This window comes from Lagenorhynchus albirostris, chromosome 19 (assembly GCF_949774975.1).
Source record: "Lagenorhynchus albirostris chromosome 19, mLagAlb1.1, whole genome shotgun sequence".
Taxonomy (NCBI): domain Eukaryota; kingdom Metazoa; phylum Chordata; class Mammalia; order Artiodactyla; family Delphinidae; genus Lagenorhynchus; species Lagenorhynchus albirostris.
The window spans coordinates 59916445-59939438 of NC_083113.1; the positions used below are offsets into that span (position 1 = coordinate 59916445).

Below are 22994 nucleotides of genomic sequence, written 5' to 3' on the forward strand. Positions count from 1 at the left end.
TGTGTGTCTGATCTTACGCCAGCCTCACACGGCATTGAATGCTGGTGCTTTGGAGTAAGTTTTGGGTCAGGAAGCGTGCGTCCTCCGCCTTCCTCCCTCCTTCTCACATTTGTTGTGACTCTTCCGAGTCCTCTGCCTTTCCCTGTAAACTGCAGGGTCAGCTTGTCAATTTCCGGAAAACACAGCTGCTGGGGTTTGGGGAGAGCTGCCACCTTAGCAACACTGAGTCTTCCCATGTGTGGACGTGGATGTGTCTCCACTGACCGAGCACGTCTGTCTTTCCTGACAGGTCAGAGTGTGTCATCTTGTCCCACACGTGGTGACACTCTTCTCTTTCTCCTCTTTCCTGTCTGTACTTCGGTTTAGATCATTTCCATTGACTGCTGTCTTTGCTGCGTCTAGTCTGTTCAGTGTATCCAGTGAATTCCTAGTTTCACATAATGTACTTTCCAGCTTATAATGGTTCTCTTGCAGTTCCACTTCTCTGATGAAATCCTTGATCATCCCCCATTTCATTCACCTTTTCTGAATCTCTTAACCTACTTATTAATTTAAATTCCTTGTATAAGTCCAACATCCGTATTGAGGGGCTGCTTCTGTTGACTTTTTTCTTAGTTATGGGTCACATTTTTCTCTTTTCATACATGATTTTTTTTTTTTCCTGCGGTTCGCGGGCCTCTCACTGCTGTGGCCTCTCCCGCTGCGGAGCACAGGTTCCAGACGCGCAGGCCCAGCGGCCACGGCTCACGGGCCCAGCCGCTCCGCGGCACGTGGGATCCTCCCGGACCGGGGCACAAACCCGCGCCCCCTGCATCGGCAGGCGGACTCCCAACCACTGCGCCACCAGGGAAGCCCCATACATGCTTTATAATGGGGGCGGGGTTGTCTTTAAAAGAACGATGTAATTTTCCCCCCAAAGAGGAGTGCCTTTGCTCTGTCAAGCAGCTGTGGTGAGGAGGTCATTGCAAGTGTGCGATCAGGGACTGGGGCAGGCCGGGCTGGCTGCAGCGTTTTGGCTGCCTTGAGGGGGAAGGCTGTCTGTGTGGGGTGTGCTGAGCACGCAGCACCCCGCGCTCCCCGTCCCGCCCTGACCATGGGCTCATGCGGTGGCTGAACGGAGAGAGCCCCTTCTCCTGAAGATGAGGGCTAACACACGAGCACGTTCTCAGCATAAGCTGAGAAACTTGAAGCATCTTTATATTAAAACGAGAAGCGTTCGTTACAGAGTAAGATACAAACTTCACATGACTTCTTCGGAGAAAGCAGCAGATGCCATCGGCTCCGCGTGCGCGCGCGCCCGTCTGCCAGACGCTGTGCTCAGGCCCACCTGGCCCCTCCTGCAGCGCTGTCCGCCCTCGGCCGCGTGGCTGGAAGAGTCTGAGGCGCCACGTCTCCCCTGACGGCAGATCCGAGGCCGGCGCCCAGGCCCAGGGCCACTCCCCCCCGGTCCTCTGCCTCCTCACGGCCACCCCTGAGGCCAGACGCCAGTGTCCCCTGCACAGTGACTCCACGGAAGGTCCGGGAGCTTGTGTCAGCCTGTCAAAGCGAGACCCCCTTTGAGACGGGAGCCGCTTACAGACTCTGACGCTTAAGAAAAGGGGGCTCCTCTGCTGGGAGCACTCGTCATGGAACCGAGGGTCCGTGCGTGTCTGTGCATGCGTGTCTTCTAATCTTTTTTGCTGTGTGCTTCCTTTTTTCTTTTCAGGTTTGGGAAAAGTTCTTAAGCTCTGAAACTCCACGGATTAATGTGTTTATGGCAGTGCCCACCATATACAGCAAGTTGATGGACTATTACGACAAACATTTTACCCACCCTCGTGTCCAGGATTTCGTGCGTGCGGTTTGTGAAGAAAAAATCAGGTAAATGAAAATAGTCCACCTTCCCATCCAGAAAGCCAAATATAACTTCTTTTTAGTGAGTCAGTTCTACTAAGTTTTAGGAAGCAGTATTTTTTCTTTGCTTTAAAATGTGTGTCTACATCTCTCTCTACGTATCCGTGCTCCCAACGCAGCTGCCTGTGTTCTGTATCCGTGTCTCTGTTCTATCTCTGGGTCTGTCTGTCCCTCTGTCTCTGTCTGTCCACCTGTCTTCCGGTAGAGTCTGAAGGACGAGGATGGGGAAGTCCTTTCTGACCCCACACCTGCTGGCTCTCAGCCCTGCCCCCTCCCCGACCCCATGCAGACACACTCCCTGACAGACGTGTGGCTGTCTGGCCCCTTCGGTGGCATGGGGTTTGCTCTGCGTGTTCCCACGAGCCTGCCGACTGCAGCTCCTCTCTGCTCGTGGTCAAGCGGTTCATCTGCAGAGCACACGGAAGTGAGCGGTTTGGCAGGTCTTCGCAGGCATGATGACACGTGCGCCCAAGAGGTGTGACACGTGTGTCTGTGGCAGACACAGCCTTTAACAGGGCAGCGAGTTGGCGCTGGACAGCCACGAGCTTCATGGCCTCTGTGCATCTGATTCCTAGTCCTTGAGAGGAGCTCAGGAAAGCCCTTCGTCTCCTGGAGAGAATTTCCAGTTACCCAAGACGAGCATTTCATCTTGTTCTTCTGCTCCCATTCAGCCACTCTTTGCGCCTTTTCTGTAAAGACGTTTTGATGGAACTAGAGCCCTTTTCTGAGGGTGCCACGCCAGCACCTCCCTGGACTGGCCTCCCACGAGGCGCCATGGTGGGGCTGGGATCCAAAGCCCAACCACCAGGACAAGAGTGGGACTGGTAGCACGATGTACCCGGATCTCAGGAGCCAAGGGCAAGAATGAGATCAGAGAGGAGGGATGAGGGTGACTCTGGGTGACAGGCCCTCAGACCTCAGCAGCCGGGCTCCTGGTGGGGGGGGGGCTCCTTGTGCCTGCACCTCCGGGGGGGAGCACAGGGGTGGTCGTTGCTCCGCCCCCACTACAAGCGGAAGCACCTTCCTTCCTGCACACAGTGCTTTCGGGACATGGCGCATGCCGAGGCTCTCATATCAGATCGATGTCATCGTCAGTGAGCCGTCAGCACCAGGCAGTGTTCGTGGAGGAGCCCCCGTGCGCCCCTCACTGGAGACTGCCTGCTTCCGTCTCCCCCTCCTCCGCCTCAGACCCGGTGGTGCTTTGTCCCCAAAGCAGACAAGCTGTCATCACGTTACTCTTATCACTGCTCTTTTCGGGGCTGTTTGTGGACAGCACGTTGACTGTTTGCAGAGCGTGCCACCAGGGACCCTCAAATCACTTTTCCTTTTACTGTGATTACCCCTTGACCTATTTGCATTCTAAAATATACCCAAGATTCTTTCCAAAGAACAGAGTTAAATTTCAGCCCGAACTGCACTTTTAGCCGTGAGTTAAAGGGTGACGGTGACTGGGGTGCTGGGCGCGTGTGGCTCTCACCGGGCTGAAGAAGCCACGTGCTCCCGAGAGCTCAGGAGCCTGTGGTTGTGCCGGGCAGGTTGATGGTCTCGGGCTCGGCCGCCCTGCCCCTGCCTGTGCTGGAGAAGTGGAAGGGCATCACCGGCCACACTCTGCTGGAGCGGTACGGGATGACGGAGATCGGCATGGCCCTGTCCAACCCCCTGACCACAGCTCGCCTGCCAGGTACGAGTGGCGCCCGCCAGCCGTGTCCTCCCTCTGCTCTGGGTCCTCGGGTAGGCCATTCTGTGGAGGATGCTCCCCTGCTGGGCTACGGTCACGTTCTCAGGGTGGCAGTGTCCTTCCCAGGTGACCCAGACGCCGTGTGCTTGGCAGGGCGCCCCCCTCCTCACCTCCCGGGCTGGGGGCTGCTTCCGTCCAGACCAGGTCGCCCGCGGCCCAGAGTTTCCCATGCACGTGCCCTGAGCCACACAGGCCGGTGGCAGCGGGAGAGACGGCAGGTGTCGGGGGCAAGGGAGGAGGGACACCCCGCCTGTGCTCGGGGACCTGCACGCGTCTGGAGGGCCTGCTGCTCTAGACGGGTTCCTGCCCTTTGATCTTCCTGTCCCGCCTTCTCTAGGCCATTCCACATAAACAGCCTTCACGTCCCGGGTCCCTGACAGGGAACCTGCAGGCGGAGCCTGAGGCCTGAGACGTGAGTCTGTTCTGTATTGGGCCCTTTTCTAGCCCTCCCGGTCAGTACCCTCCAGCTTATCCAAAACACAGTAGGCGTCTGGAAATAAACGTTAAGTCATCGTGTGCCTGTACTTGCCTCTGTGCATCCACTTGTCTTGCACGACAGTAAAAGGCACCCTTCTGGTGGGCAGGTCTGTGAGTTTTCAGTGTGTCTGCCGTCATACTCAGGTAGACGAAGTTGAATCACCTCCAGACCTTCCCCCTTTCGCGGTCAGCGCCTCCTGCCCCAGGCCGGCGAGCACGTCCCTGGTTCCTCTCCCTGTAGCTGTGCGTTTCCTGGAACGACACAGAGGCACAGCCTCCAGGACCTGCCTTTGGGTCTGGCTTCTCTCACTTGGCAGGACAAGTGTGAGACACATCCTGTGCTGAGCAGCATCTTCGGCGTTAACCTGTCCGCCACCGAAGGACGCTGGGTCGTGTCTAGCCTCGGACAGCTCCCAGTCGGGCCGTCGTGAAGGTCTGTGTGCAGGGTTTTGTGCGAATGCGTCTTTACGTCTCGTGGGCAGACGCCTCAGAGTACAACTGCTGGGTCAGAAGGGGGCGTGAGCTTGACTTTCTAAGAAGCTGCAAACTGTCCACACGACAGCCCCGATACTGGGCTGGTCTTACCCCTCTGATGGCCTTGGAGAAGTCACACAGACGGAGCAGGTGCTCGCACTGTCGGACCAGGACACCCTCTGTCGGGCGGGGGCAAAGGCCCCGGGACAGAGGGACCTGCGCCCGGGCCCTAAACCCGAGGCTTCTGGGCAGAAATTCTCGAATCTTAATAGGCTGCAGCTCTTCAGGCTCAGGGTTCTGCCGTGGCTGTGCGTGGCCTCTTCTCGACACCGGAACCAAGCGCCCGGGGTCTTTTCTCGCCCGTGAAGCAGGCGGCTCACAGTGGGTATACGGCCGGCTCTTTGGTTTAGAAACAATGAAGGAAGTAGCCGTCAACCTTGAATCCGGGAGTGAGTCCCTGAGCGCCGCTTCCGGAGCAATCAGGCTGTGTCCTCTGTGCCCCTGACTCCTGGGCCGGGCTCCTTCCAGCCGGGACTCTGGACTGCTCCGGGGACACATCCTGCCAGCCTGGCCCATCACAGGTTCCCTGGCGGCCCGGAGGGGCGCGTGGCCTGAAGGATACTGTTTGCTCGGCTGAGGCCCGGGGTGGTGACCTTAACTGCTGGGCCTGACATGCGCTGATCGGAGGTTGCTATCAGATACAGGGCTTGCCAGACAGGCGCTCCAGGACCCAGTGAGGCACAGTCACAGGAGGCCGGACAGAGCCACAGGACACTTAAAGTCACCTGGCCACTGATGACACCGTTCTAAAGGGAGGCGGAAGGACAGCCTGCCCTACTGACTGCAGCCAGCCTGTTGCCCAGTGGACACCAGGAGGACATTCAGTCCCTGCGGGTGTGGGAGGGGCCCGTCCCGAGCTGTGGCAGGGGCCGCATCCACGCGGTCTTGGCGGGGCTGCATCACGCGGTGTGGGGCCCGTATCACACGGTGTGGGCGGGGCCGCGTCACGGGGTGTGGGAGGGGCCGCGTGCACGTGGTGTGGGCGTGGCAGCGTCACACGGTGTGGGAGGGGCAGTGTCAGGCGGCCTGGGAGGGGCCGCGTCCCGCGGCGTGGGAGGGGCAGCCTCACGTGGCCTGGGAGGGGCAGCGTCCACAGGGTGGGGGAGGGGCCGCGTCACGCGGTGTGGGCGGGGGCCGCGTCAGGCGGTGTGGGAGGGGCAGCGTGCACGAGGCGTGGGAGGGGCAGCGTCACACGGTGTGGGAGGGGCCGGGTCATGCGGTGTGATAGTGGCAGTGGGCACGAGGTGTGGGAGGGGCAGCGTGCATGCGGTGTGAGAGGGGCAGCGTCACGAGGTGTGGGCGGGGCAGTGTTACGCAGCGTGGGAAGGCCCCCATCCCGCGGTCTGGGAGGTACTGCGTCACGCGGTGTGGGCGGGGCAGCGTGCACACGGTGTGGGAGGGGCAGCATCACGCGGTGTGGAAGGGACAAAGTGCACGCGATGTGGAAGGGGCTGCGTCACGCGGTGTGGGAGGGGCAGCATGCACGTTGTGTGGGCGGGGCCGCGTCACGCAGTGTGGGCGGGGCAGCATGCACGTCGTGTGGGCGGGGCCGCGTCACGCGGTGTGGGTGGGGCAATGTGCGCTAGGCGTGGGAGGGGCAGCGTCACGCGGCGTGGGCGGGGCAGCGTGCATGCAGTGTGGGCGGGGCAATGTGCGCTAGGCGTGGGAGGGGCAGCGTCACGGGGGGTGGGAAGGCCCCCATCCCATGGTCTGGGAGGGACTGCATCACGCGGTGTGGGAGGGGCCGCGTCTATGCGGTGTGGGAATGGCCGTGTCATGCGGTCTGGGAGGGGCAGCGAGCATGCGGTGTGGGGAGGGCAGCACGCACGTGGTGTGGGCGGGGTAGCGTGTACGTGATGTGGGCGGGGCCGCGTCACGCGGTGTGGGCGGGGCCGCGTGTACGTGGTGTGGGCGTGGCAGCGTCACGCGATGTGGGCGTGGCAGTGTCTCGTGGCGTGGGGGCGCCGCATCAGGCGTGGGAGGGACAGCGTCCACGTGGTGTGGGAGGGGCCGCGTCACGTGGTGTGGGCGGGGCCGCGTGTACGTGGCGTGGGCGGGGCCGCGTCACGCGGTGTGGGCGGGGCCGCGTGTACGTGGCGTGGGCGGGGCAGCGTCCCGCAGTCTGGGAGGGGCAGCGTCAGGTGTGGGAGGGACAGCGTCCACACGGTGTGGGCAGGGCAGCGTGCCCGTTGTGTGGGCGGGGCCGCGTGTACGTGGCGTGGGAGGGGCAGCGTCACGCGGTGTGGGCGGGGCAGCGTGTACGTAGTATGGGCGGGGCAGCGTCACGCGTTGTGGGCCGGGCCGCGTCACGCGTTGGGGGGGGCCGCAACCCGCGGTCTGGGAGGGTCCGCGTCCCGCTGCGTGGGAGGGGCAGCCTCACGCAGCCTGGGAGGGGCAGCGTCACGCGGCGTGGGAAGGACAGCGTCCACGCGATGTGGGCGGGGCAGCGTGCACGTTGTGTGGGCGGGGCCGCTTCTCGCGGTGTTGGAGGGGCAGCGTGCACGTGGCGTGGGCGGTGTAGCATCACGTGGCATGGGACGGGCAGCGTGCACTTGGCGTGGGCGGGGCTCCATCTAGTTGGGTGTAGGAGGCTGGCCCTGCTCTGTTCCACCCACTGGGGTAGGGGCGGGGGCTTCTGGGGTCTGAGCAGCTGCCCTGCCCTAACAGCAGTCTCTGACGTTTGTAGACCTAACTTTAACAAATCATAGGTGTTTCTGTGGCGATTTTAATGCCACCGTTGTGGTACTGGTGCTGTAATTCTGTCAGCGTTTTCTTTTTTTTATATATAAATTTATTTTACTTTTATTTATTTTTGGCTGTGTTGGGTCTTAGTTGCTGTGCGCAGCCTTTCTCTAGTTGCCGCGAGTAGGGACTGCTCTTCGCTGTGGTGCGCAGGCTTCTCATTGCGGTGGCTACTCTTGTTGCAGAGCATCGGCTCTAGGCGTGCGGGCTTCAGTAGTTGTGGCTTGTGGGTTCAGTAGTTGTGGTGCACGGGCTTAGTTGCTTCGCTGCATGTGGGATCTTCCCGGACCAGGGCTGGAACCTGTGTCCCCTGCATTGGCAGGTGGATTCTTAACCACTGCGCCACCAGGGAAGCCCTGTCAGTGTTTTCTTTATAGACATTCTTAGCAGTTCAGGTTTCATTGAATAGGGGGGACAGTCCTGACTTCCTTAGAATGGGAGAGGGGCTGGAGGTTGAATCAAGTACCAGTAGCCAATGATTTAATCAATTGTACCTGCATAATAGAACTTTCATAAAAACCCAAAACAAGGCTGGTGAACACGGGTTGGTGTTGGAGTGTGATGTGCCTGGAGAGTGTGCAAGTTTAGAGACTCCCACCCACCCGCATACTTGATAGAGGTGTGTCTTCCATCTGGCTGTTCCCACCTTGTATCCTTTGTAATGAAGTGATATTCTAGGAAGTGACCTGTTTTCTTGGGTTCTGCGAGCCGCTCTAGCAAACCGTTTAATCCCAGGAGGGGCCCAGGGAACCCCCAGTTTGCAGCCAAGTTGTACAGAAGTTGTGGGTAAGTGGGGACATGCCCCTGTGACTGTCAGTCCTGTGGGACTGAGGGCAGCCACTCACCTCCCTGGAGGCCACAGCAGATTCCATAGGGTGCCCTTCTCCACAGCATCTCCCCACATCTCCCTGTGTTCCCAGCGCCTGGATGGAGCCTCTGCTTCCTCCTTGCTGTAAGTGTTACTGAACTGAGCCAATTTACTGACACTGGGTTGTGGTGAAGGAAAGTGCAGGATCCAGGCAAGGAGAGCAACTGGCTGGTGTTCAAAGGACCCAGACTCCTTATGGCTTTCAGGGAAGGGCTATTAAAGGCGACATTTTCGGGGAGGGCTGCAGGATGTGTGACATTCTTCTGACTGGTTGGTGGTGAGGTAACAGGGTGGTGTCCCAGGAATATCAGTCATCAGCCTTCTGGTTCCAACGAGTCTGGGGGTCTCAGCATGTAGCCACCATCCTCCACCTGGGTGGGGGACTTAGTTCACGCGGAACAACTCCAAGATGTGCGTCAGATTAGTGTGTACGTCCCTTGAGGAGGAGGTACGACTCTGTCTTATTACCGATTTATTGTTTGAGCTCGGAGGTAACTGCTTTTTCTTTGTGTCTGTGTTCCTCTGTTTCTCTAATTAGTAACTGCCTCAGTCTGCTCTCTGGATCTCAGGGAAGGTTTAGGAGACTAAAGTGTCTTTTTACAAACACGAAACGAGGGACGTGGAGGGGCTTTCGTACTCCGAGGATTCCCCAGGGCTCACACTTCAGGAGGCGTCGCCGTCTGGAGGGCTTGGCCCTGAGCAGGCGTCACACCACTGCGGGGACGAGAGCTCAGAGGAAACGGGAGGAGGAGCAGATTTCACTCCTGAGCGAGGCGGCTGCTCGTGCTTAAGGTTCTGTACTTGGTTTAATGAAGTGCCTTGTGATGAAATCATCACGTTCCGCCTGACGGCTCTAGGTGTGTTCATGGGACGCTTTACTTCTGATGAAATCATCACGTTCCGCCTGACAGCTCTAGGTGTGTTCATGGGACGCTTTACTTGTGCCACATACTAAAGGAATCACCCTGACCAGTCTCAGAAAGTGATAAATCGATTCACACAGCAAGAAATCCTCTTACTGCCTGGGAGCCCAGGAAGAAGGACCATCAGCCTAGTGGGCCCGACCGATGTCCTCTTACACACGGCCTTTCTCTCCTGCACTTTATCAACCCATTTCTTCCCTTAAACCTTCTGTGGCTTTTACACACACACCGAGGGCTAAATCCTAGGTCAGCCTGCTGACATTTGGCCATGGAATATGAGCAATTGGGAGTGATGTGAAGACCTGGGAAAATCTCCAAGATGCCTGGGCCTGGTCTGTAACCAAGCAGTCAGAGCTGTGGCCCCGCCGGTGCTTATCAGACGTGAGGTCCAAGGAGGAGCAACGCAGACGACAGGGCTGAGACAGACGCTTCACTGGAGACAGATCCAGAGGGAAGCTACGACGCTGAGGTCCGCTGGGAAACACATCCCGAGTGTCGGGACTGTGGCCGCCTTGGCCCCGGGTCCTGCAGAGCCTGCAGGACGGCAGGGCTTGGCCCCAGCTCACGTTCACAGCCTAGGTCTTGTCTCTGGTCCTCGTGTCTTGTCTGCAGCTGAGGTGGAACACCTCCTGTTCCAGGCTGTCTCCCGTCTTGAGCATCCTGGCGCTCGTGCAGCCACTGGCCCCAGCAGGAAGAGAGGAGGATACATGCCTGGCGGCTCCTTTCATACACAACATCCGGGGGGCAAGTCCACAGAGAATGGGTTAGTGGTTGCTGGGGTCGGGGGAAGATCCGACAGCTGACGGGGACAGGTTTCTTTCTGGGCTGATGGAAAGTTCTGGAGCTAGATGGAGGTGATAATGGAACGATGTTGTGAATGTGCTGAATGCCCCTGAATCCTAGGCTTTATAATGAATAGCTGCATCATATATGGATTTCACTGTAGTTTTTAAATCTTTGGAAGCAAAAGAGAAGGAGGGGAGGAAGGAGGAGGAAGATGCGGCGGGGGCGGCCCCCAGGACCTCAGACAGAAGACGGGCTGAGGAGGACAGGGCAGCGCCATCTAGCAAGCGGAGCCCTGTGTCGCAGACCTTTCCAGGCGTGTGGATCCTAGAGCACTAAGCAGCTCGTGGAGTTTGCCAAGTGGGCTTCCCGGGACTCTGCTCCTGTGACAAGTCCTCATTGATAACAGTTAAAATACAGGGCCTGAGGGGCTTCCCCGGTGGCGCAGTGGTTGAGAGTCCGCCTGCCGATGCAGGGGACGCGGGTTCGTGCCCCGGTCCGGGAAGATCGCACATGCCGCGGAGCGGCTGGGCCCGTGAGCCATGGCCACTGGGCCTGCGTGTCCGGAGCCTGTGCTCCGCAGCGGGAGAGGCCACAACAGTGAGAGGCCCGCGTGCCGCAAAAAAAAAAAAAAAAAGGGCCTGAGACCTTGAAGTGAAGCGTTTGGCCCTGGAACCTCTGCCCCGCCTCAGCTCTTCATTCCAGTGGCCACGGGGACTCCACTGCGGCCAGGGCACCACCTGCCCTAACCTTTGCAGGTTCAAAAGCTGATTATAGCCACACGGGGGTGAAGACGCTGAGCCACGCACAGGCGCCTAACAAGCGAGCCGGGACGCTGGCTGTGTCACCCCTGCCGCGAGGACCCGCTCGCCCTCTGGCATCTGGCCCACTGCAGTCCCTCGCCAGCGACAAACTGCGGTCATCAGTGCCCTGACCGCTCAGCCAGGCGCTCCAGTGAGATAGAAGTGCCCTTGCATCTTGCCCTGGGCGCCGGGCGGCCCTCCCGAAGTGACCTGGAGGCCCTGTAGGGTGTTCGGAGCCCTGGCTGCCGCTCTGCGTGTCCCGCCTAAGGCTGTGCTACTGGCTCCTGGGGCTTCGCCCCGCTGTGTGCACGTGAGAAGGGGCAGGACCCCTGTGTGCGCACGTCATGTCCAGGCGGGATTCCCACGTGTGTGCACGTGACATCCACGCGGGATCCCCCCACCTCCGTGTGTGCACGTGACGTCAGGCAGACCCGAGCACCTCAGTGTGCAGCTCTGTCCTTCAGAATCCTGCTGACCGCCTCTTTCCCTCGCGCCTCCCTGCCCCTTGCAGGCTCTGTGGGGACCCCGCTGCCCGGCGTCGAGGTGCGCATTGTGTCAGAAAACCTGCAGAAGGACGGCTACCCCTACGTTGTCCACGCGGAGGGAAATGAGGAGGACACCAAGGTGAGCCCCTGTGTTCTCTCTGGCGGCACGTGGGCATCACACGGCCACGACCACCCAGGAGGCCGATGGCAGAGGTTGAGTCCCCACCGCTCGGGGACGGGCCTGAACTGCGGCGCCGCTGGCGGGCCTCGGCTCAGGGCAGTGCTGGTGTTTGGGGCGTTGCCTGCCGTGTGGACGGTGCAGTGCAGAGTGAGGCCCAGCAGGGCGCCCCGCGCTCAGCCAGGCTCCTCCTGGGCTCTGTCCTCTGGGCCCCGTTGAGATGGGTCCTGACAGCCTCAGCTAGGAGAGCCCGAGGCCAAGCAGAGGCCACTGTCGGCAGGATCTTGTTAAAGGTTCTGCGCTGGCGGGATGCTGGCACCCGCTCGGAGTGGACGCCCCCAGCCTTGCAGTCGCCGTTCGGACAGATTCACGGAAGCTGTGAACCGAGGCTCCCCGCTTGGGAAGTCACCGTTCCCTGCTTTCTGTGCTGTTCTACGCTCCGGGCGGCAACGGGAAGAGAGGACTGTTGTCTCGTTTCAGTGAGGACTTCACAGCCACAGGTCTGCTGGTCACGGGTGATCAGGGTCACAGCAGAGGTTCGGGTTTTGCTGGAGGTGGAATTTTGATTTGAGAGATTGTTTTCTCCACAGAGGATGTACATGCTCTTGACCTCTGTCACCCTGAGAAGTTTTAAAAGCTGAAAGTAGCAGCGATCCTGCCTCTCACTTGTGCCGGGAGGGGCGGCGGACAGGCCCTGCCCTTGTGGGCCTCGGTCTGCAGTGGGAAACGGCAGCATTCAAGAGATGGTTGTTGAATGTCTTAGCTCGAGAACGTAGGCGCAACCTGGGTGGTTTTTACTGTAATTTTATGAAAAATGACACCAAGAAGTATGTGTCCGTTTACGCAAGAACCTCTCACCTGGACCCCCTTGCTGGGCTCGTGCCCCCTCGGCCTCTCCTCCCACACGTGATGGCCCTCCAGACCAGCCCTGCTCCCGCCCACGCTGTGTGGGCAGCTTTCAGGGTGGCCTCAAGGTCCCCAGCCGTGGCTCTCGCTCCCTGGCTGCCTGCTGCCTGGGCTCTTGCGTCAGCCCAGCTGGTCCAGGGCCGTCAGCCATGCCCATGGCTTAGGGTCCTTTTCTGGCTCTTGGCCTGTGCCCTGCGGTCCTCTCTGCCCCTCGGGGACTCGTGCTCACACCCGAGTCACCTGTCCCAGCGTCCAGCCCTCCTGCAGTAATGAGGCTGCCTCCCCTTGCTGGATGCTCGGTCCGTCGGTTCTGGGTGTCGTTCCGGGGACCCCGCTTGGGAGGAGGTCCCCAGCAGAGCAGCGTCGGGGCCATGTGGGTCCATCAGGCAGTAGCAGCACAGATGGCAGGGGGGCTCCTGCACTGCCCTGCCTGAGCACCTGTAATGCTGGGTGCGGCAGGGATGCTACCAGAGAGGAGGTGCGGGTGGACAGCGTCTCCCTCCTCAGTCACACTGAAGTTTAGCAACTTGGGGCAAGCAGCCACCCCCTCACCCGGCTCCTGCTGGGGGCTGTAGGGGTTTCCTCAGTGAAACGCGCTCAGAATAGGAGGTGGCAGCCTGGCCCTGAGCATCTTGACGGTCTGAGAAGGAAGCGCGTGGTCCACGGTGTGGGGGCTCGGGGGCGGTGGAGACAGGGCAGGGATGACGATCTGCTGGCCACAAGCGAGGCCTCATAAACGTGAAGTTAAGGAGACCTGGAGCTCGCGGCGGCGTGTTCTAGAACGTTTCCAACTCAGTCGAGGGGTCAGTGAGACACACGGTCCAGAATGGAGCCGTCTCCATGGCCGATGACGGCCCGGGGCGGAGGAGAGCGCAATCACAGGCCGGTTGCCCCCGGGGGCTGGGGTGGGCCTGGGCCTGGGCTCGCTCCCCGGCTGGTCAGAGGCCACCGCCGTCCCCCCCTCCCCGCTGCCGGCAGCACGACAGGGGCACTCCCCCGCGCCCGTGGCTTTCCCCAGGAGCCGGCCTCCCGGCTGGGGTATTGCTCACCGCCCCGCCCCCGGGACCCTTAGAGGGGAACAAGGCCAGACTCCACACTCAGGCGGGCGAGACCTCCGTGGAGCCTCCGCCTGGGTCCCTGCGCTGCGCAGGACGGGCCTGGACGGGGTGCGCCCCAAAGGCAGGAGAACCGGGCTCAGGCCTTGCTGAGGAGGCGCCTGCGCTCGGCTTCTGTGACGTCACAGGCACTCCCCGTTGCTGACGGTGGCGGTGAGGAGGACGCCGGCTGCTCGCCTGGCCTGGAAAGTGCTGGCTCTGTCCCTGAGGGGGACTCACAGGGAAAACCCACCCGCTCTCTTGATCGCCGCCCACGCTCGGCAGGTCCAGACGGCAGAGACTCTTTCATGTTCTGAAATCTGGGGGCTGCAGGCGGTGTGCTTCAAGGTTTTTGTTAACATTTAATTGGAAATCACTTCAAACTTACAGGGAAGTTGCAAAAATACCAGTGTGCAGAAAGCCCGCGCGCCCTTTCCCGGTGCACTTGCCCTTCCCCTCTGTCAGGGCGCCATGCGGGCCAGCATGGGCTCCTGCAGCGTCCGTCCTCCTCTCACTGCCTGCCTGCCGCTATCCCCGCCCCCCCCCATGATGCCGCGTGGCGACTCCCTCCACTGCAGGCTCTCTGGGGTCAGGGTCCTCTTTGCTTGTCATAAGGGCACATCTTGAACTTGGAAGTACCCCCTAAGCCTGATGGTCACAGGCCCTTTGACCCAAATGGCAGGCGCAAGGTCAGCGCAGGCGCATTGACCAAGGAGATGTGTGCAGCGTGGCAGGCGTGCGCGCTGAGCCCGCGGCGGGGCAGCAGGGCTGGTGGTGCGCCAAAGCCTCGCTGGGGCTGACCTCTCTGTGGGGTCTGTGGCTGGGACCTCTCCATCCTCCCTTCCTTACTCCTCTCCTCCAGGCCGCACGTGGGGAGCCCCCCCGGGCTGGAGCCTGGGGAAGGAAGCGCAGCAGCGGTGACGGCGCCCACCAGGCGGTGCAGCGCTGCGGTCAGGGTCCCCCGCCTCTGAAGCCTGAGAGCTCTTGCTTCTCTGGCAGGAACCGACCGCCGAGAATCAGGAGTGGTGAGCAGGGGGCTCTCGGGCCTGTGTCTGCCCCGCAAAGCGGAGGCCCAGGGGAGGACAGGAGCCCTGCAAAAAGGGGTGCTCCCAGGCAGCAGGGAGAATCCGGTCCACTCCTGCCAGCCCAGAGCAAGGGCAGAGGGAGGCTGTGGAGGCCGGATGCCCGACGCTCAGGGGATGCTCCCTTGTCCTGGGTACGGTCAGGGTCCCCTGCGCACCCTGCAGAGCATGGCTGGGCTCCTGCCGTGGATCCCCGTCTGTGTCTCCCAGCGTGCGGGTGCCCTGGCCGCAGCCTCCACGGCTCTGCAGCCATCGCTTCCTGAGTCTTGCGCTTCGTCCGGCGGGACATCAGGGGCTGGAAGAGCGGGCAGCCTCCCCCCAGCGTGAGGGTCCCCTGGCCCCGGTGAGGTGGTTCCAACTTCACGGTGTCCTCTGCCGTCTCCCGTGAGGCCCTGGGGATGGGGTAGGGGGCTTTGTTTGCTGCGATGCTGCTTTGTCCCTCTTCCCAGCTGGCAAACTCTGCAAGCACGTGGTGTGGTCTTTCTCTTTTTTTTTTAATTTAGTTATTGAAGTGTAGTTGTCTCTTTATTTATTGTTTCAATTTGCTCACTTAACGTAAGACCCAAATGCCAGCCAGCAGAGACGGGTCCATTGACAGATACGGGCCACACTGCCGTGTAACGCAGAGGTGACCAGGCCTCACGTGGAATCCTCTTGTCTTGCAGAGGATGCAGACACCCACGTGGGGTGTGGGACAAGCTGGGGCAGGAGGACAGCGGCAGCGAGCGCCGCTTTCTTTTATCCCCTTAAAATCAGTTACTTGGGCTTCCCTGGTGGTGCAGTGGTTGAAAGTCCGCCTGCTGATGCAGGGGACACGGGTTCGTGCCCCGGTCCGGGAAGATCCCACGTGCCGCGGAGCGGCTGGGCCCGTGAGCCATGGCCGCTGAGCCTGCGCGTCTGGAGGCTGTGCTCCGCAACGGGAGAGGCCACAACAGTGAGAGGCCCGCGTACCGCAAAAAAAAAAAAAAAAAAAATCAGTTACTTCGTGTGGCTGACGTGCAAGCTGCCGCCCTGGACAGTGGGCTGATGTGTGGGTGCCTGTGCTCCCCCCGCCACCCGCCTCTCCCGTGCTCCCTCTCGCCACTTCCCCTGTCGCTGCCATGGACCATGGATTGCTGCACGGACCGTGGAGGTGGGGACGGGGACAGGGGCCCTGTGGGGCCTGGGCACGCTCTGCCCTGCGATGAGTGGTGGGGCGCTGTCCCCACAAAGGCACTCACTTCAGACAAGCAGCTGACCGTCGTCAGCCGTGTGCTTCTGCCTCTTAGGGTGAGGTGGGTCCACTACCTCTTTTCCAAGGGCCTGGTAGGAGGTGGCAGGACCCTAAGTGAGGACTTTCACATGGGAAAGCGGGTCCAGTAGGCCCCCTGACGTGCCAGGTGAGCATCTGGAGCACTTAGCACCCTGTGCCGCTTGCCTGCCCCCAACTGTGCTTTTAATGTCCCCCTGGAGCCACCCCGCCCCCTCTGTTGGCTTCATCCTCCGTGTTGTGAGGACCGGCTCCTGTCCTGGGGCTGGGCAGTGGGCAGTAAGCTACACAGCCCTCCCATCAGGATGCATTGGGAGCGGGGCCCACGGCCCAAGAGGCGCCAGGCCTTTGGGGACAGGCTCTGCCGTGTGTCCGGTTCTGCCCCTGCCCCGGTCCTGCCCCCTCACCTGGGCTCCCACACCTTCCGCCAGCTCAACTCCCCCTCCTTGGAGCTTGGGTCATGGTTCCACCGGGGACTTTACAGTAACTCCCGCCTCTGAGATGCTTTCAGATGAGGAAGCACGTGTTCTCACACCGGCAGCTCTTGGGCACGGCCCTGGCCGCCCAATGACAGAGTGGCCCTCGAACGAGGAGTACATGTGTCAGGTGTGGGTGCCCTGGGTCAAGACGTTCCTGTGCACCCGAACGGGGTCCCCTGTGAGGGCACCCAGACTTTTCACTGCAGGGTGGATGGCAGGTGTGGTCTGAAGCCACGCAGTCGCCGGGAGTCCGGGTTTTGGATGCGTGCCTTGCCCCCTGCACCCAAGCTGGGTCCCCAGAGTACGGGGACTGCCCGCCCAGTGCCATGGACGGGTAGTGTAACTCCACGTGGTTCTGAGGCATGGCGGCAGAAACCTGCAGCGCCCTGGCTCTGCCTGTGACCTGGTGATACGCAGGACGGATGTTAGTCGAAGGCAGCGTTTATGGTTACGCATTATTTTAGGTTGTTTGTTATTAGAACTTCGAATTGGTGGTTCACTTTCCCCCTCCCTGAAGAAATGAAAAAATGCCTTGTTTTTCTCTGGCATAAAGAAAATGGTGACGTGTCTTAGTTTCTTTATTTTAAAGATTTTTTTTTTGAAGTGGACCATTTTTTTAAGTCTTTATTGCATTTGTTACAGTATTGCTTCTGTTTTGGTTTTTTGGCTGTGAGGCATGTGGGATCTTAGCTCCCAGACCAGGGAACCCGCACCCCCTGTATTGGAAGGTGAAGTCCTAACCTCTGGACCGCCAGGGAAGTCCCATGTCTTAGTTTCTTGATACTTGCTTTCTGTAGACCAGAGACTCCCTGGCAGATCTGTACAAAAATTAGAATTGGGGGGGAGGTGTGTCTTTGTGGCATTGAACCCATGATGGGTGTGTTAGGTGAACCTAGGAACACGCTCAGATGGAGTGTTGAGTGGGGGGCGCTGGGTAGGTGAGGGGTCTTGAGGGGATTCAGGTCAGAGAGCTGGGTTCGGTTCCAGAAGACCCTGACTCTGTGCTCCGCGCGTCTGTGACCACAGAGCCCGCATGCCAGCAGCTCCCGAGCTCGGGGGCTGGTCTGCGTGTCACGGGAAGGGGCAGAGCAGTGTCCGTGGACAGTGGTCATCCTTGTTCGCCAAATCCATGTCCCATCCGTGGCGAGGCACCGCCCAATTTCAGAGATGCTAAACGTGAAAAAGCGTTCTGTGGCGTTCAAAAGTTAGTATCTTGCATTTCATGCAACTTGCCTGGAAGAAGCTTGTGAATATCTTTTCTTACCATGTGAAATCAGGAATCTAGGACTCAGTGCTGGGGGTGGGCAGGAAGTCCGCTCTGACTGGATGAGCTCTGGTCCGCTTCTTGCCCACCATACAGGCCTGCTCGCCTGCGGTCAGCATGCACCTGGCTGTGGGTCCAGCATGATGGAGGAATAAAGGGAGGGTCCACAGACGACAGGAGCTGGAGTGAACGCAGCACAGGGTTGGGTGATCGTGTCTGTAAATTAACACACAGTAGGTATTGTCAGGACACAAGCACACAGTGATTTGAACAGGTGATGTGCAATACCCAGAATGCCTGCCCTGAGACAGAAGAGTGACTGTGATAAGAGGTCTCTGTAGGGCACCCAGTGCTGGGGAGTGCTGAGGAAGAGGACACAGGGATGTGGATTTCTAAGGTAGAATGGAACTCAGTTAGAACTGCCCATTTCTCCCTTCAGTTCTGTCAGGGTTTTTGCTTCATATGTTTTGACGGTTTGTCCTTAGGTGTGTGAATAAAGTCTCTTTTCTCTGATATTAGTACAGCCACCCTGGTCTGTTTTGGTCAGTTGCTATTTGCAGGAATATCTTGATCCATCCTTTTACTTTCCATCCACCTGTGTCTCTGGATCTCAAGTGAGTTTCTTGTAGGAAGGCTATACAACTGACCCTTGAGCAACATGGGTTTGCACGGGTCCACTTATATGTGGGTTTTTTTTTCCAGTAAACATGCACTACAGTATTACACGATCCACGGTTGGTTGAATCCATGAATGTGGAACCACAGATACAGAGGGCTGACTGTAAAGTTATATGCAGATTTTCAACTGTGTGGTGCGTCTCTGCCCATAACCCCCACATTGCTCAAGGGTCTACTGTCGTTGGATCATGGATTTTTATCCATTCCACCAATCTGTCTTTAGACTGGAGAATTTAATCCATTTACGTTTAAAGTAATTACTGATAAGGATGGACTTACTTCTGCTATTTGTGTTCTATGTGCCATATAGCTTTTTTTGGTCCCTAATTTCCTGCATTTCTGTCTTCTTTCGTGTTTAGTTGATTTTTTTTTTTCGGTATGCGGGTCTCTCACTGTTGTGGCCTCTCCCGTTGCAGAGCACAGGCTCCGGACGTGCAGGCCCAGCGGCCATGGCGCACGGACCCAGCCACTCTGCGGCATGTGGGATCTTCCCGGACCGGGGCACGAACCCGCGTCCCCTGCATCGGCAGGCGGACTCTCAACCACTGCGCCACCAGGGAAGCCCTTAGTTGATTTTTTGTAGTGAAATGTTTAAATTCCTTTCTCATTTCCTTTTGTGTATTTTCTCCAGCTAATTTCTATGTGGTTGCCACAAGGATTACATTTATCTTTCTAAAAATTTTAACACTAATTTGGATTTATACCAGCTTAACTTTAATAACATGCAAAAACTCTGCTCCTTTACAGTTGTGTCCTTACCCCTTTCAGCTGTTGATGTCACAAGATTACATCTTTATACATTCTGTGCCCTAAAACATAAGTTAATTCTTTTCAATGTATTAGTCTCCTAAATTACGTAGAAAACAAGATTTGGAGTTACAAACCAGAGTTTGTAATACTAGTTTTTACACATAATTTTTTTAATGTGTTAGTCTCCTAAATCATGTAGAAAACAATGTGTCATAGTAAGTGTATTTACTTCTGTTGAGATCTTTCTTTCTCCATACAACTTCGGTGTACTGACTAGGTGCTTTCTTTTAACCTGCAGGACTCAGTTGAGCATTTCTTGCAGGGCAGGTCTAGTGGTCACAGACTTGCTCAGCTTTTGTTTATCTGGAAATGTCTTAATTTCTCCCTCACTTTTGAAGAACATTTTTAGTGGATATCGGATTCTTTGTCAACTTTTTTTTCTTTTAGCACTTTGAATATATGGGTGCACTGCTTCTGGCTTCCAAAGTTCTGATGAGAAATCTGCTGACATAATCTTATTGAAGATCTGCGTCCGTTTTGCCCACCCTGGCTTACACAGTCTGTCTGCAAGCTGCTCTAGGAATACATGCACAGCTGCCTGCGGGGGTGGGGGGAGCGGTAGCTGCTACAGAGCTAAGAGCTGAAAATGACCAAAATTAACCACAGTTTACCCTCCAAGCCTTCCCCTGGAAGTTGCAAGCCTTCAACAGACTCCAGGTTTCAAAAATAGTTACATCAGACAGATCCTGCCAGTGCAGTTGCTGTCCAGGTGGGAGCTGGATTCCTGGTGTTTCTTGCTCTGCCCACTTCCCCTCTGGTTACTTTCTTACTGTTGGGTTTCGAGAGTTCTCTGTCGGATATCTGATTTGCCAATATTTCCTCCTAGTTTGTGGCTTGTCTTTACATTGTCTTGTATTTCATAAAGCAGAAGTTTTTAATTTTCATGAGGTCTAATTTCTCTCTCTTACTTTTATGGATCACGCTTTTGGTGTTATCTCTAACTCCAGGTTACAAAGGTTTTCTCCCGGAAGTTTTATAGTCTTACGGCTTACATTTATATCTATTGTGCATTTTGGTGAATTTTTGCATTACATATGAAATTTAGTTGGAGCTTATTTTTTTCCATATCCAGTTGTTCAAATACTGTTTGCTGAAAAGACTACCCTTTCTTCTTTGCAATTTTGTCAAAAATCAATTTTACATGTTTCAGCAGGTTCATGTATAGATTGTATATTCTCCTCCACTGGTGTGTGTGTCTGTTCCTTTGCGACACCACAGCCTTGACTACTGTGGCTTTATAGTGAGCCTCAGGACTGTTATTCTACCAACTTTATTCTTGTTCAGGGTTTTTTGTTTTTTGTTTTGGTTATTCTAGTTCTTTTGCTTGCTCATACCAATTTTAGAAATAGCTTGTCTGTATCTACAAAAAATCCTTTTGGGATCTTGGTCACAGTTGCATTAAACCTATAGATCAATTTGGGAAGAATTAACATCTTTACCTCGATGACTCGTTTCAAGCCATGAACACGGTGCCCCTCTCCATTTACTTAGGTCTGCTTTGGCGGGGGGTGGGGGAGTGGATGTGTGAGGTTTTTAGCATGCTGCTCCTGAACATGTTCTGCTAGGTTTATACCTAAGTATTTCTTCTTTCCTCCATCTCTTTCTCCTCTTATTCTTCTTTTTCAATGATTGTAAATATAGAATTTTTTGTTTCTAATTGTTTATCACTAGCGTATAGGAATACAGTTGATTCTAGTGTATTGCCTTTGTATCCTGTAGTAATCCTGGTAAATTTGTTTTTCAGTTTTAGGAGGATTTTTTTTTTAATTCCTTGAGATTTTCTATATACACAATTATTTTCTGCAAATAGAACAGATTTATTTATTCTTTTCCAATCTGTATGCCTTTTATTTCTTTTTCTTGCCTAATTGTCCTGAGTAGGATTTCCAGTATGATTCCAAATAGGAATAGTGAGAGTGGATGTCCTTGTCCTATTTCCAATTTATGGGCAAAGACCAAATGTCTTTCACTATTAAGCATGACAGTAGCTATAGGCTTTTTGTAGATTCCATTCTATTTTTGATATGCCGAGAGTTTTTTTTTAATATATAAATTTATTTATTTATATTTTATTTTTGGCTGAGTTGGGTCTTTGTAGCTGTGCGCGGGCTCTCTCCAGTTGTGGCGAGCGGGGGCTACTCTTTGTTGCAGTGCACGGGCTTCTCATTGCGGTGGCTTCTCTTTTTGCGGAGCGCAGGCTCTAGGCATGCGGGCTTCAGTAGTTGTGGTGCATGGGCTCAGTAGTTGTGGCTCACTGGCTTAGTTGCTCCATCTGCGGCATGTGGGATCTTCCCGGACCAGGGCTCGAGCCTGTGTCCCCTGCATTGGCAGGCGGATTCTTAACCGCTGCACCACAAGGGAAGTCCGAGAGTGTTTTTTATCATGAATGGATTTTGGATATTTTCACATGTCTTTTTTGCATTGATTGGGTTTTGTTCATTAGGCTGCTGGTATGGTGGATGGCACGGATGATTTCCCTGGTGATTCCAGGACAGACCCCACTTGGCCGTGGGGGGGTCATTCTTTTTATTCAGTACTGGATTTGCTTTACTAACGTTTTGTTGAGGATCTTTGCATCTCTGTTCATGAGGGATTTTGCTCTGTAGTTTTCTTGCAAATTCTTTCTGATTTGGGTATCAAGGTAATGTAAGCATCATAAAATTAGTTGGGAGGTATTCCCTCCTCTTTTACTTTCTGGAAGAGATTGTATATAATTGGTGTTATGTATTTTATAGAATTTCCACTGAAACCGTCTGAGCCTAGAGGTTTCTTCTTTTGGAAGGTTTTAACTATGAATTCAGTTTCTTTAATAGTTAAAGAACTATTCAGGTCATCTATTGCATCTTGGGTGAGTTTTGGTAGATTGTGGTTTTTGAGAAATTGAATACTTGATGCGCATAGAGTTTTTCACAGTATTATTCCCTTATTGACCTTTTAATGTCTGCATAGTCTGAAGTGATACACTTCCCACAACTCATGTTGATAAACTATGTCTTCTATTTATTTTTTCTTTGTTATTCTTGCTAGAAGATTATCCATTTTTAAAATCTTTTTTCAAAGAATTCACTTGAGGATTCATTGAATTTTCTCCATTATTTTTCTCTTTTCAATTTTTTTTCTTTTTTTAGTTTTTGGCCACAACCGGCAGCATGTGGGATCTTAGCTCCCTGGCCAGGGACCAAACCTGCACCCCTGCATTGGAAGGCGGAGCCTTAACCACTGGACTTCCGGGGATGTCCCTCTTTTCAATTTTTATTGGTTTCAGTTTTTATCTTAATTGTTTCTTCTCTTCTGCTTGCTTTTGGCTTCTTTTTCTCTTTTTCTAGTTTCTTAAGGTAAAACTTTAGGTTATTGATTTGAGATTTTTTTCTTTTTTTCTAATATGTGCATTTAATGATATGAACTTCCCTCTAAACATTGCTTGAGCTTTACCCTGAAATTTTGATATGTTGTGTTTTAATTTCATTCAGTTCAAAATATTTTCTAATTTTCTAATTTTCCTTAAGACTTCTTCTTGACTCATGGATAATTTAGAAGTGTGTTGTTCAATTTTTCTGTTATTGATTTCCAGTTTAATTCCACTACAGTCAGAAAACATACTTGATATTATTTCAATTTTTAAAAATTTGTTAAGCTGTGTTTTATGGCCCAGAATGTGGTCTTTCCTGGTGACTGTTCTAGTGCACTTGAACAGAGTGTGTATTCTGCTGGTTTTGGTTGGGGTGTAAATGTCAGTTAGATGAAGAAGGTTGATGGTAGTGTTCAGGTCTCTCAAAGCCATACTGGTTTTCTGACTACTAGTTCAAGCACCAAGTGAGGAGTGTTGAATTCTCCAGTTATAATTATCTGTCTATTTCTTCTATCATTTTTTTTATACATTTATTTATTTAATTTTGGCTGCGTTGGGCCTCTGTTGCTGCGTGCAGGCTTGTCTCTAGCTGTGGCGAGCAGGGGCTACTCTTCATTGCGGTGCGCGGGCTTCTCATTGCGGTGGCTTCTCTTGTTGTG

The 22994-nt window shown here is 55.5% G+C and overlaps 1 protein-coding gene across 6 annotated transcripts in view; it reads left to right on the plus strand.

The window, feature by feature from the left end:
- The window catches only part of ACSF3 (acyl-CoA synthetase family member 3), a 64879-nt gene that overhangs the window by 19876 nt on the left and 22009 nt on the right, over positions 1 to 22994 (plus strand). For 5 of the 6 annotated variants that reach the window (XM_060129978.1, XM_060129979.1, XM_060129976.1 and 2 more), the window contains 3 exons: positions 1706 to 1860; positions 3429 to 3574; positions 11273 to 11385. In XM_060129978.1, coding sequence (XP_059985961.1) covers positions 1706 to 1860; positions 3429 to 3574; positions 11273 to 11385 — 414 coding nt within the window. The remainder of the gene's footprint in view (positions 1 to 1705; positions 1861 to 3428; positions 3575 to 11272; positions 11386 to 22994) is intronic. The other variant, XM_060129980.1, reaches the window with a different exon arrangement.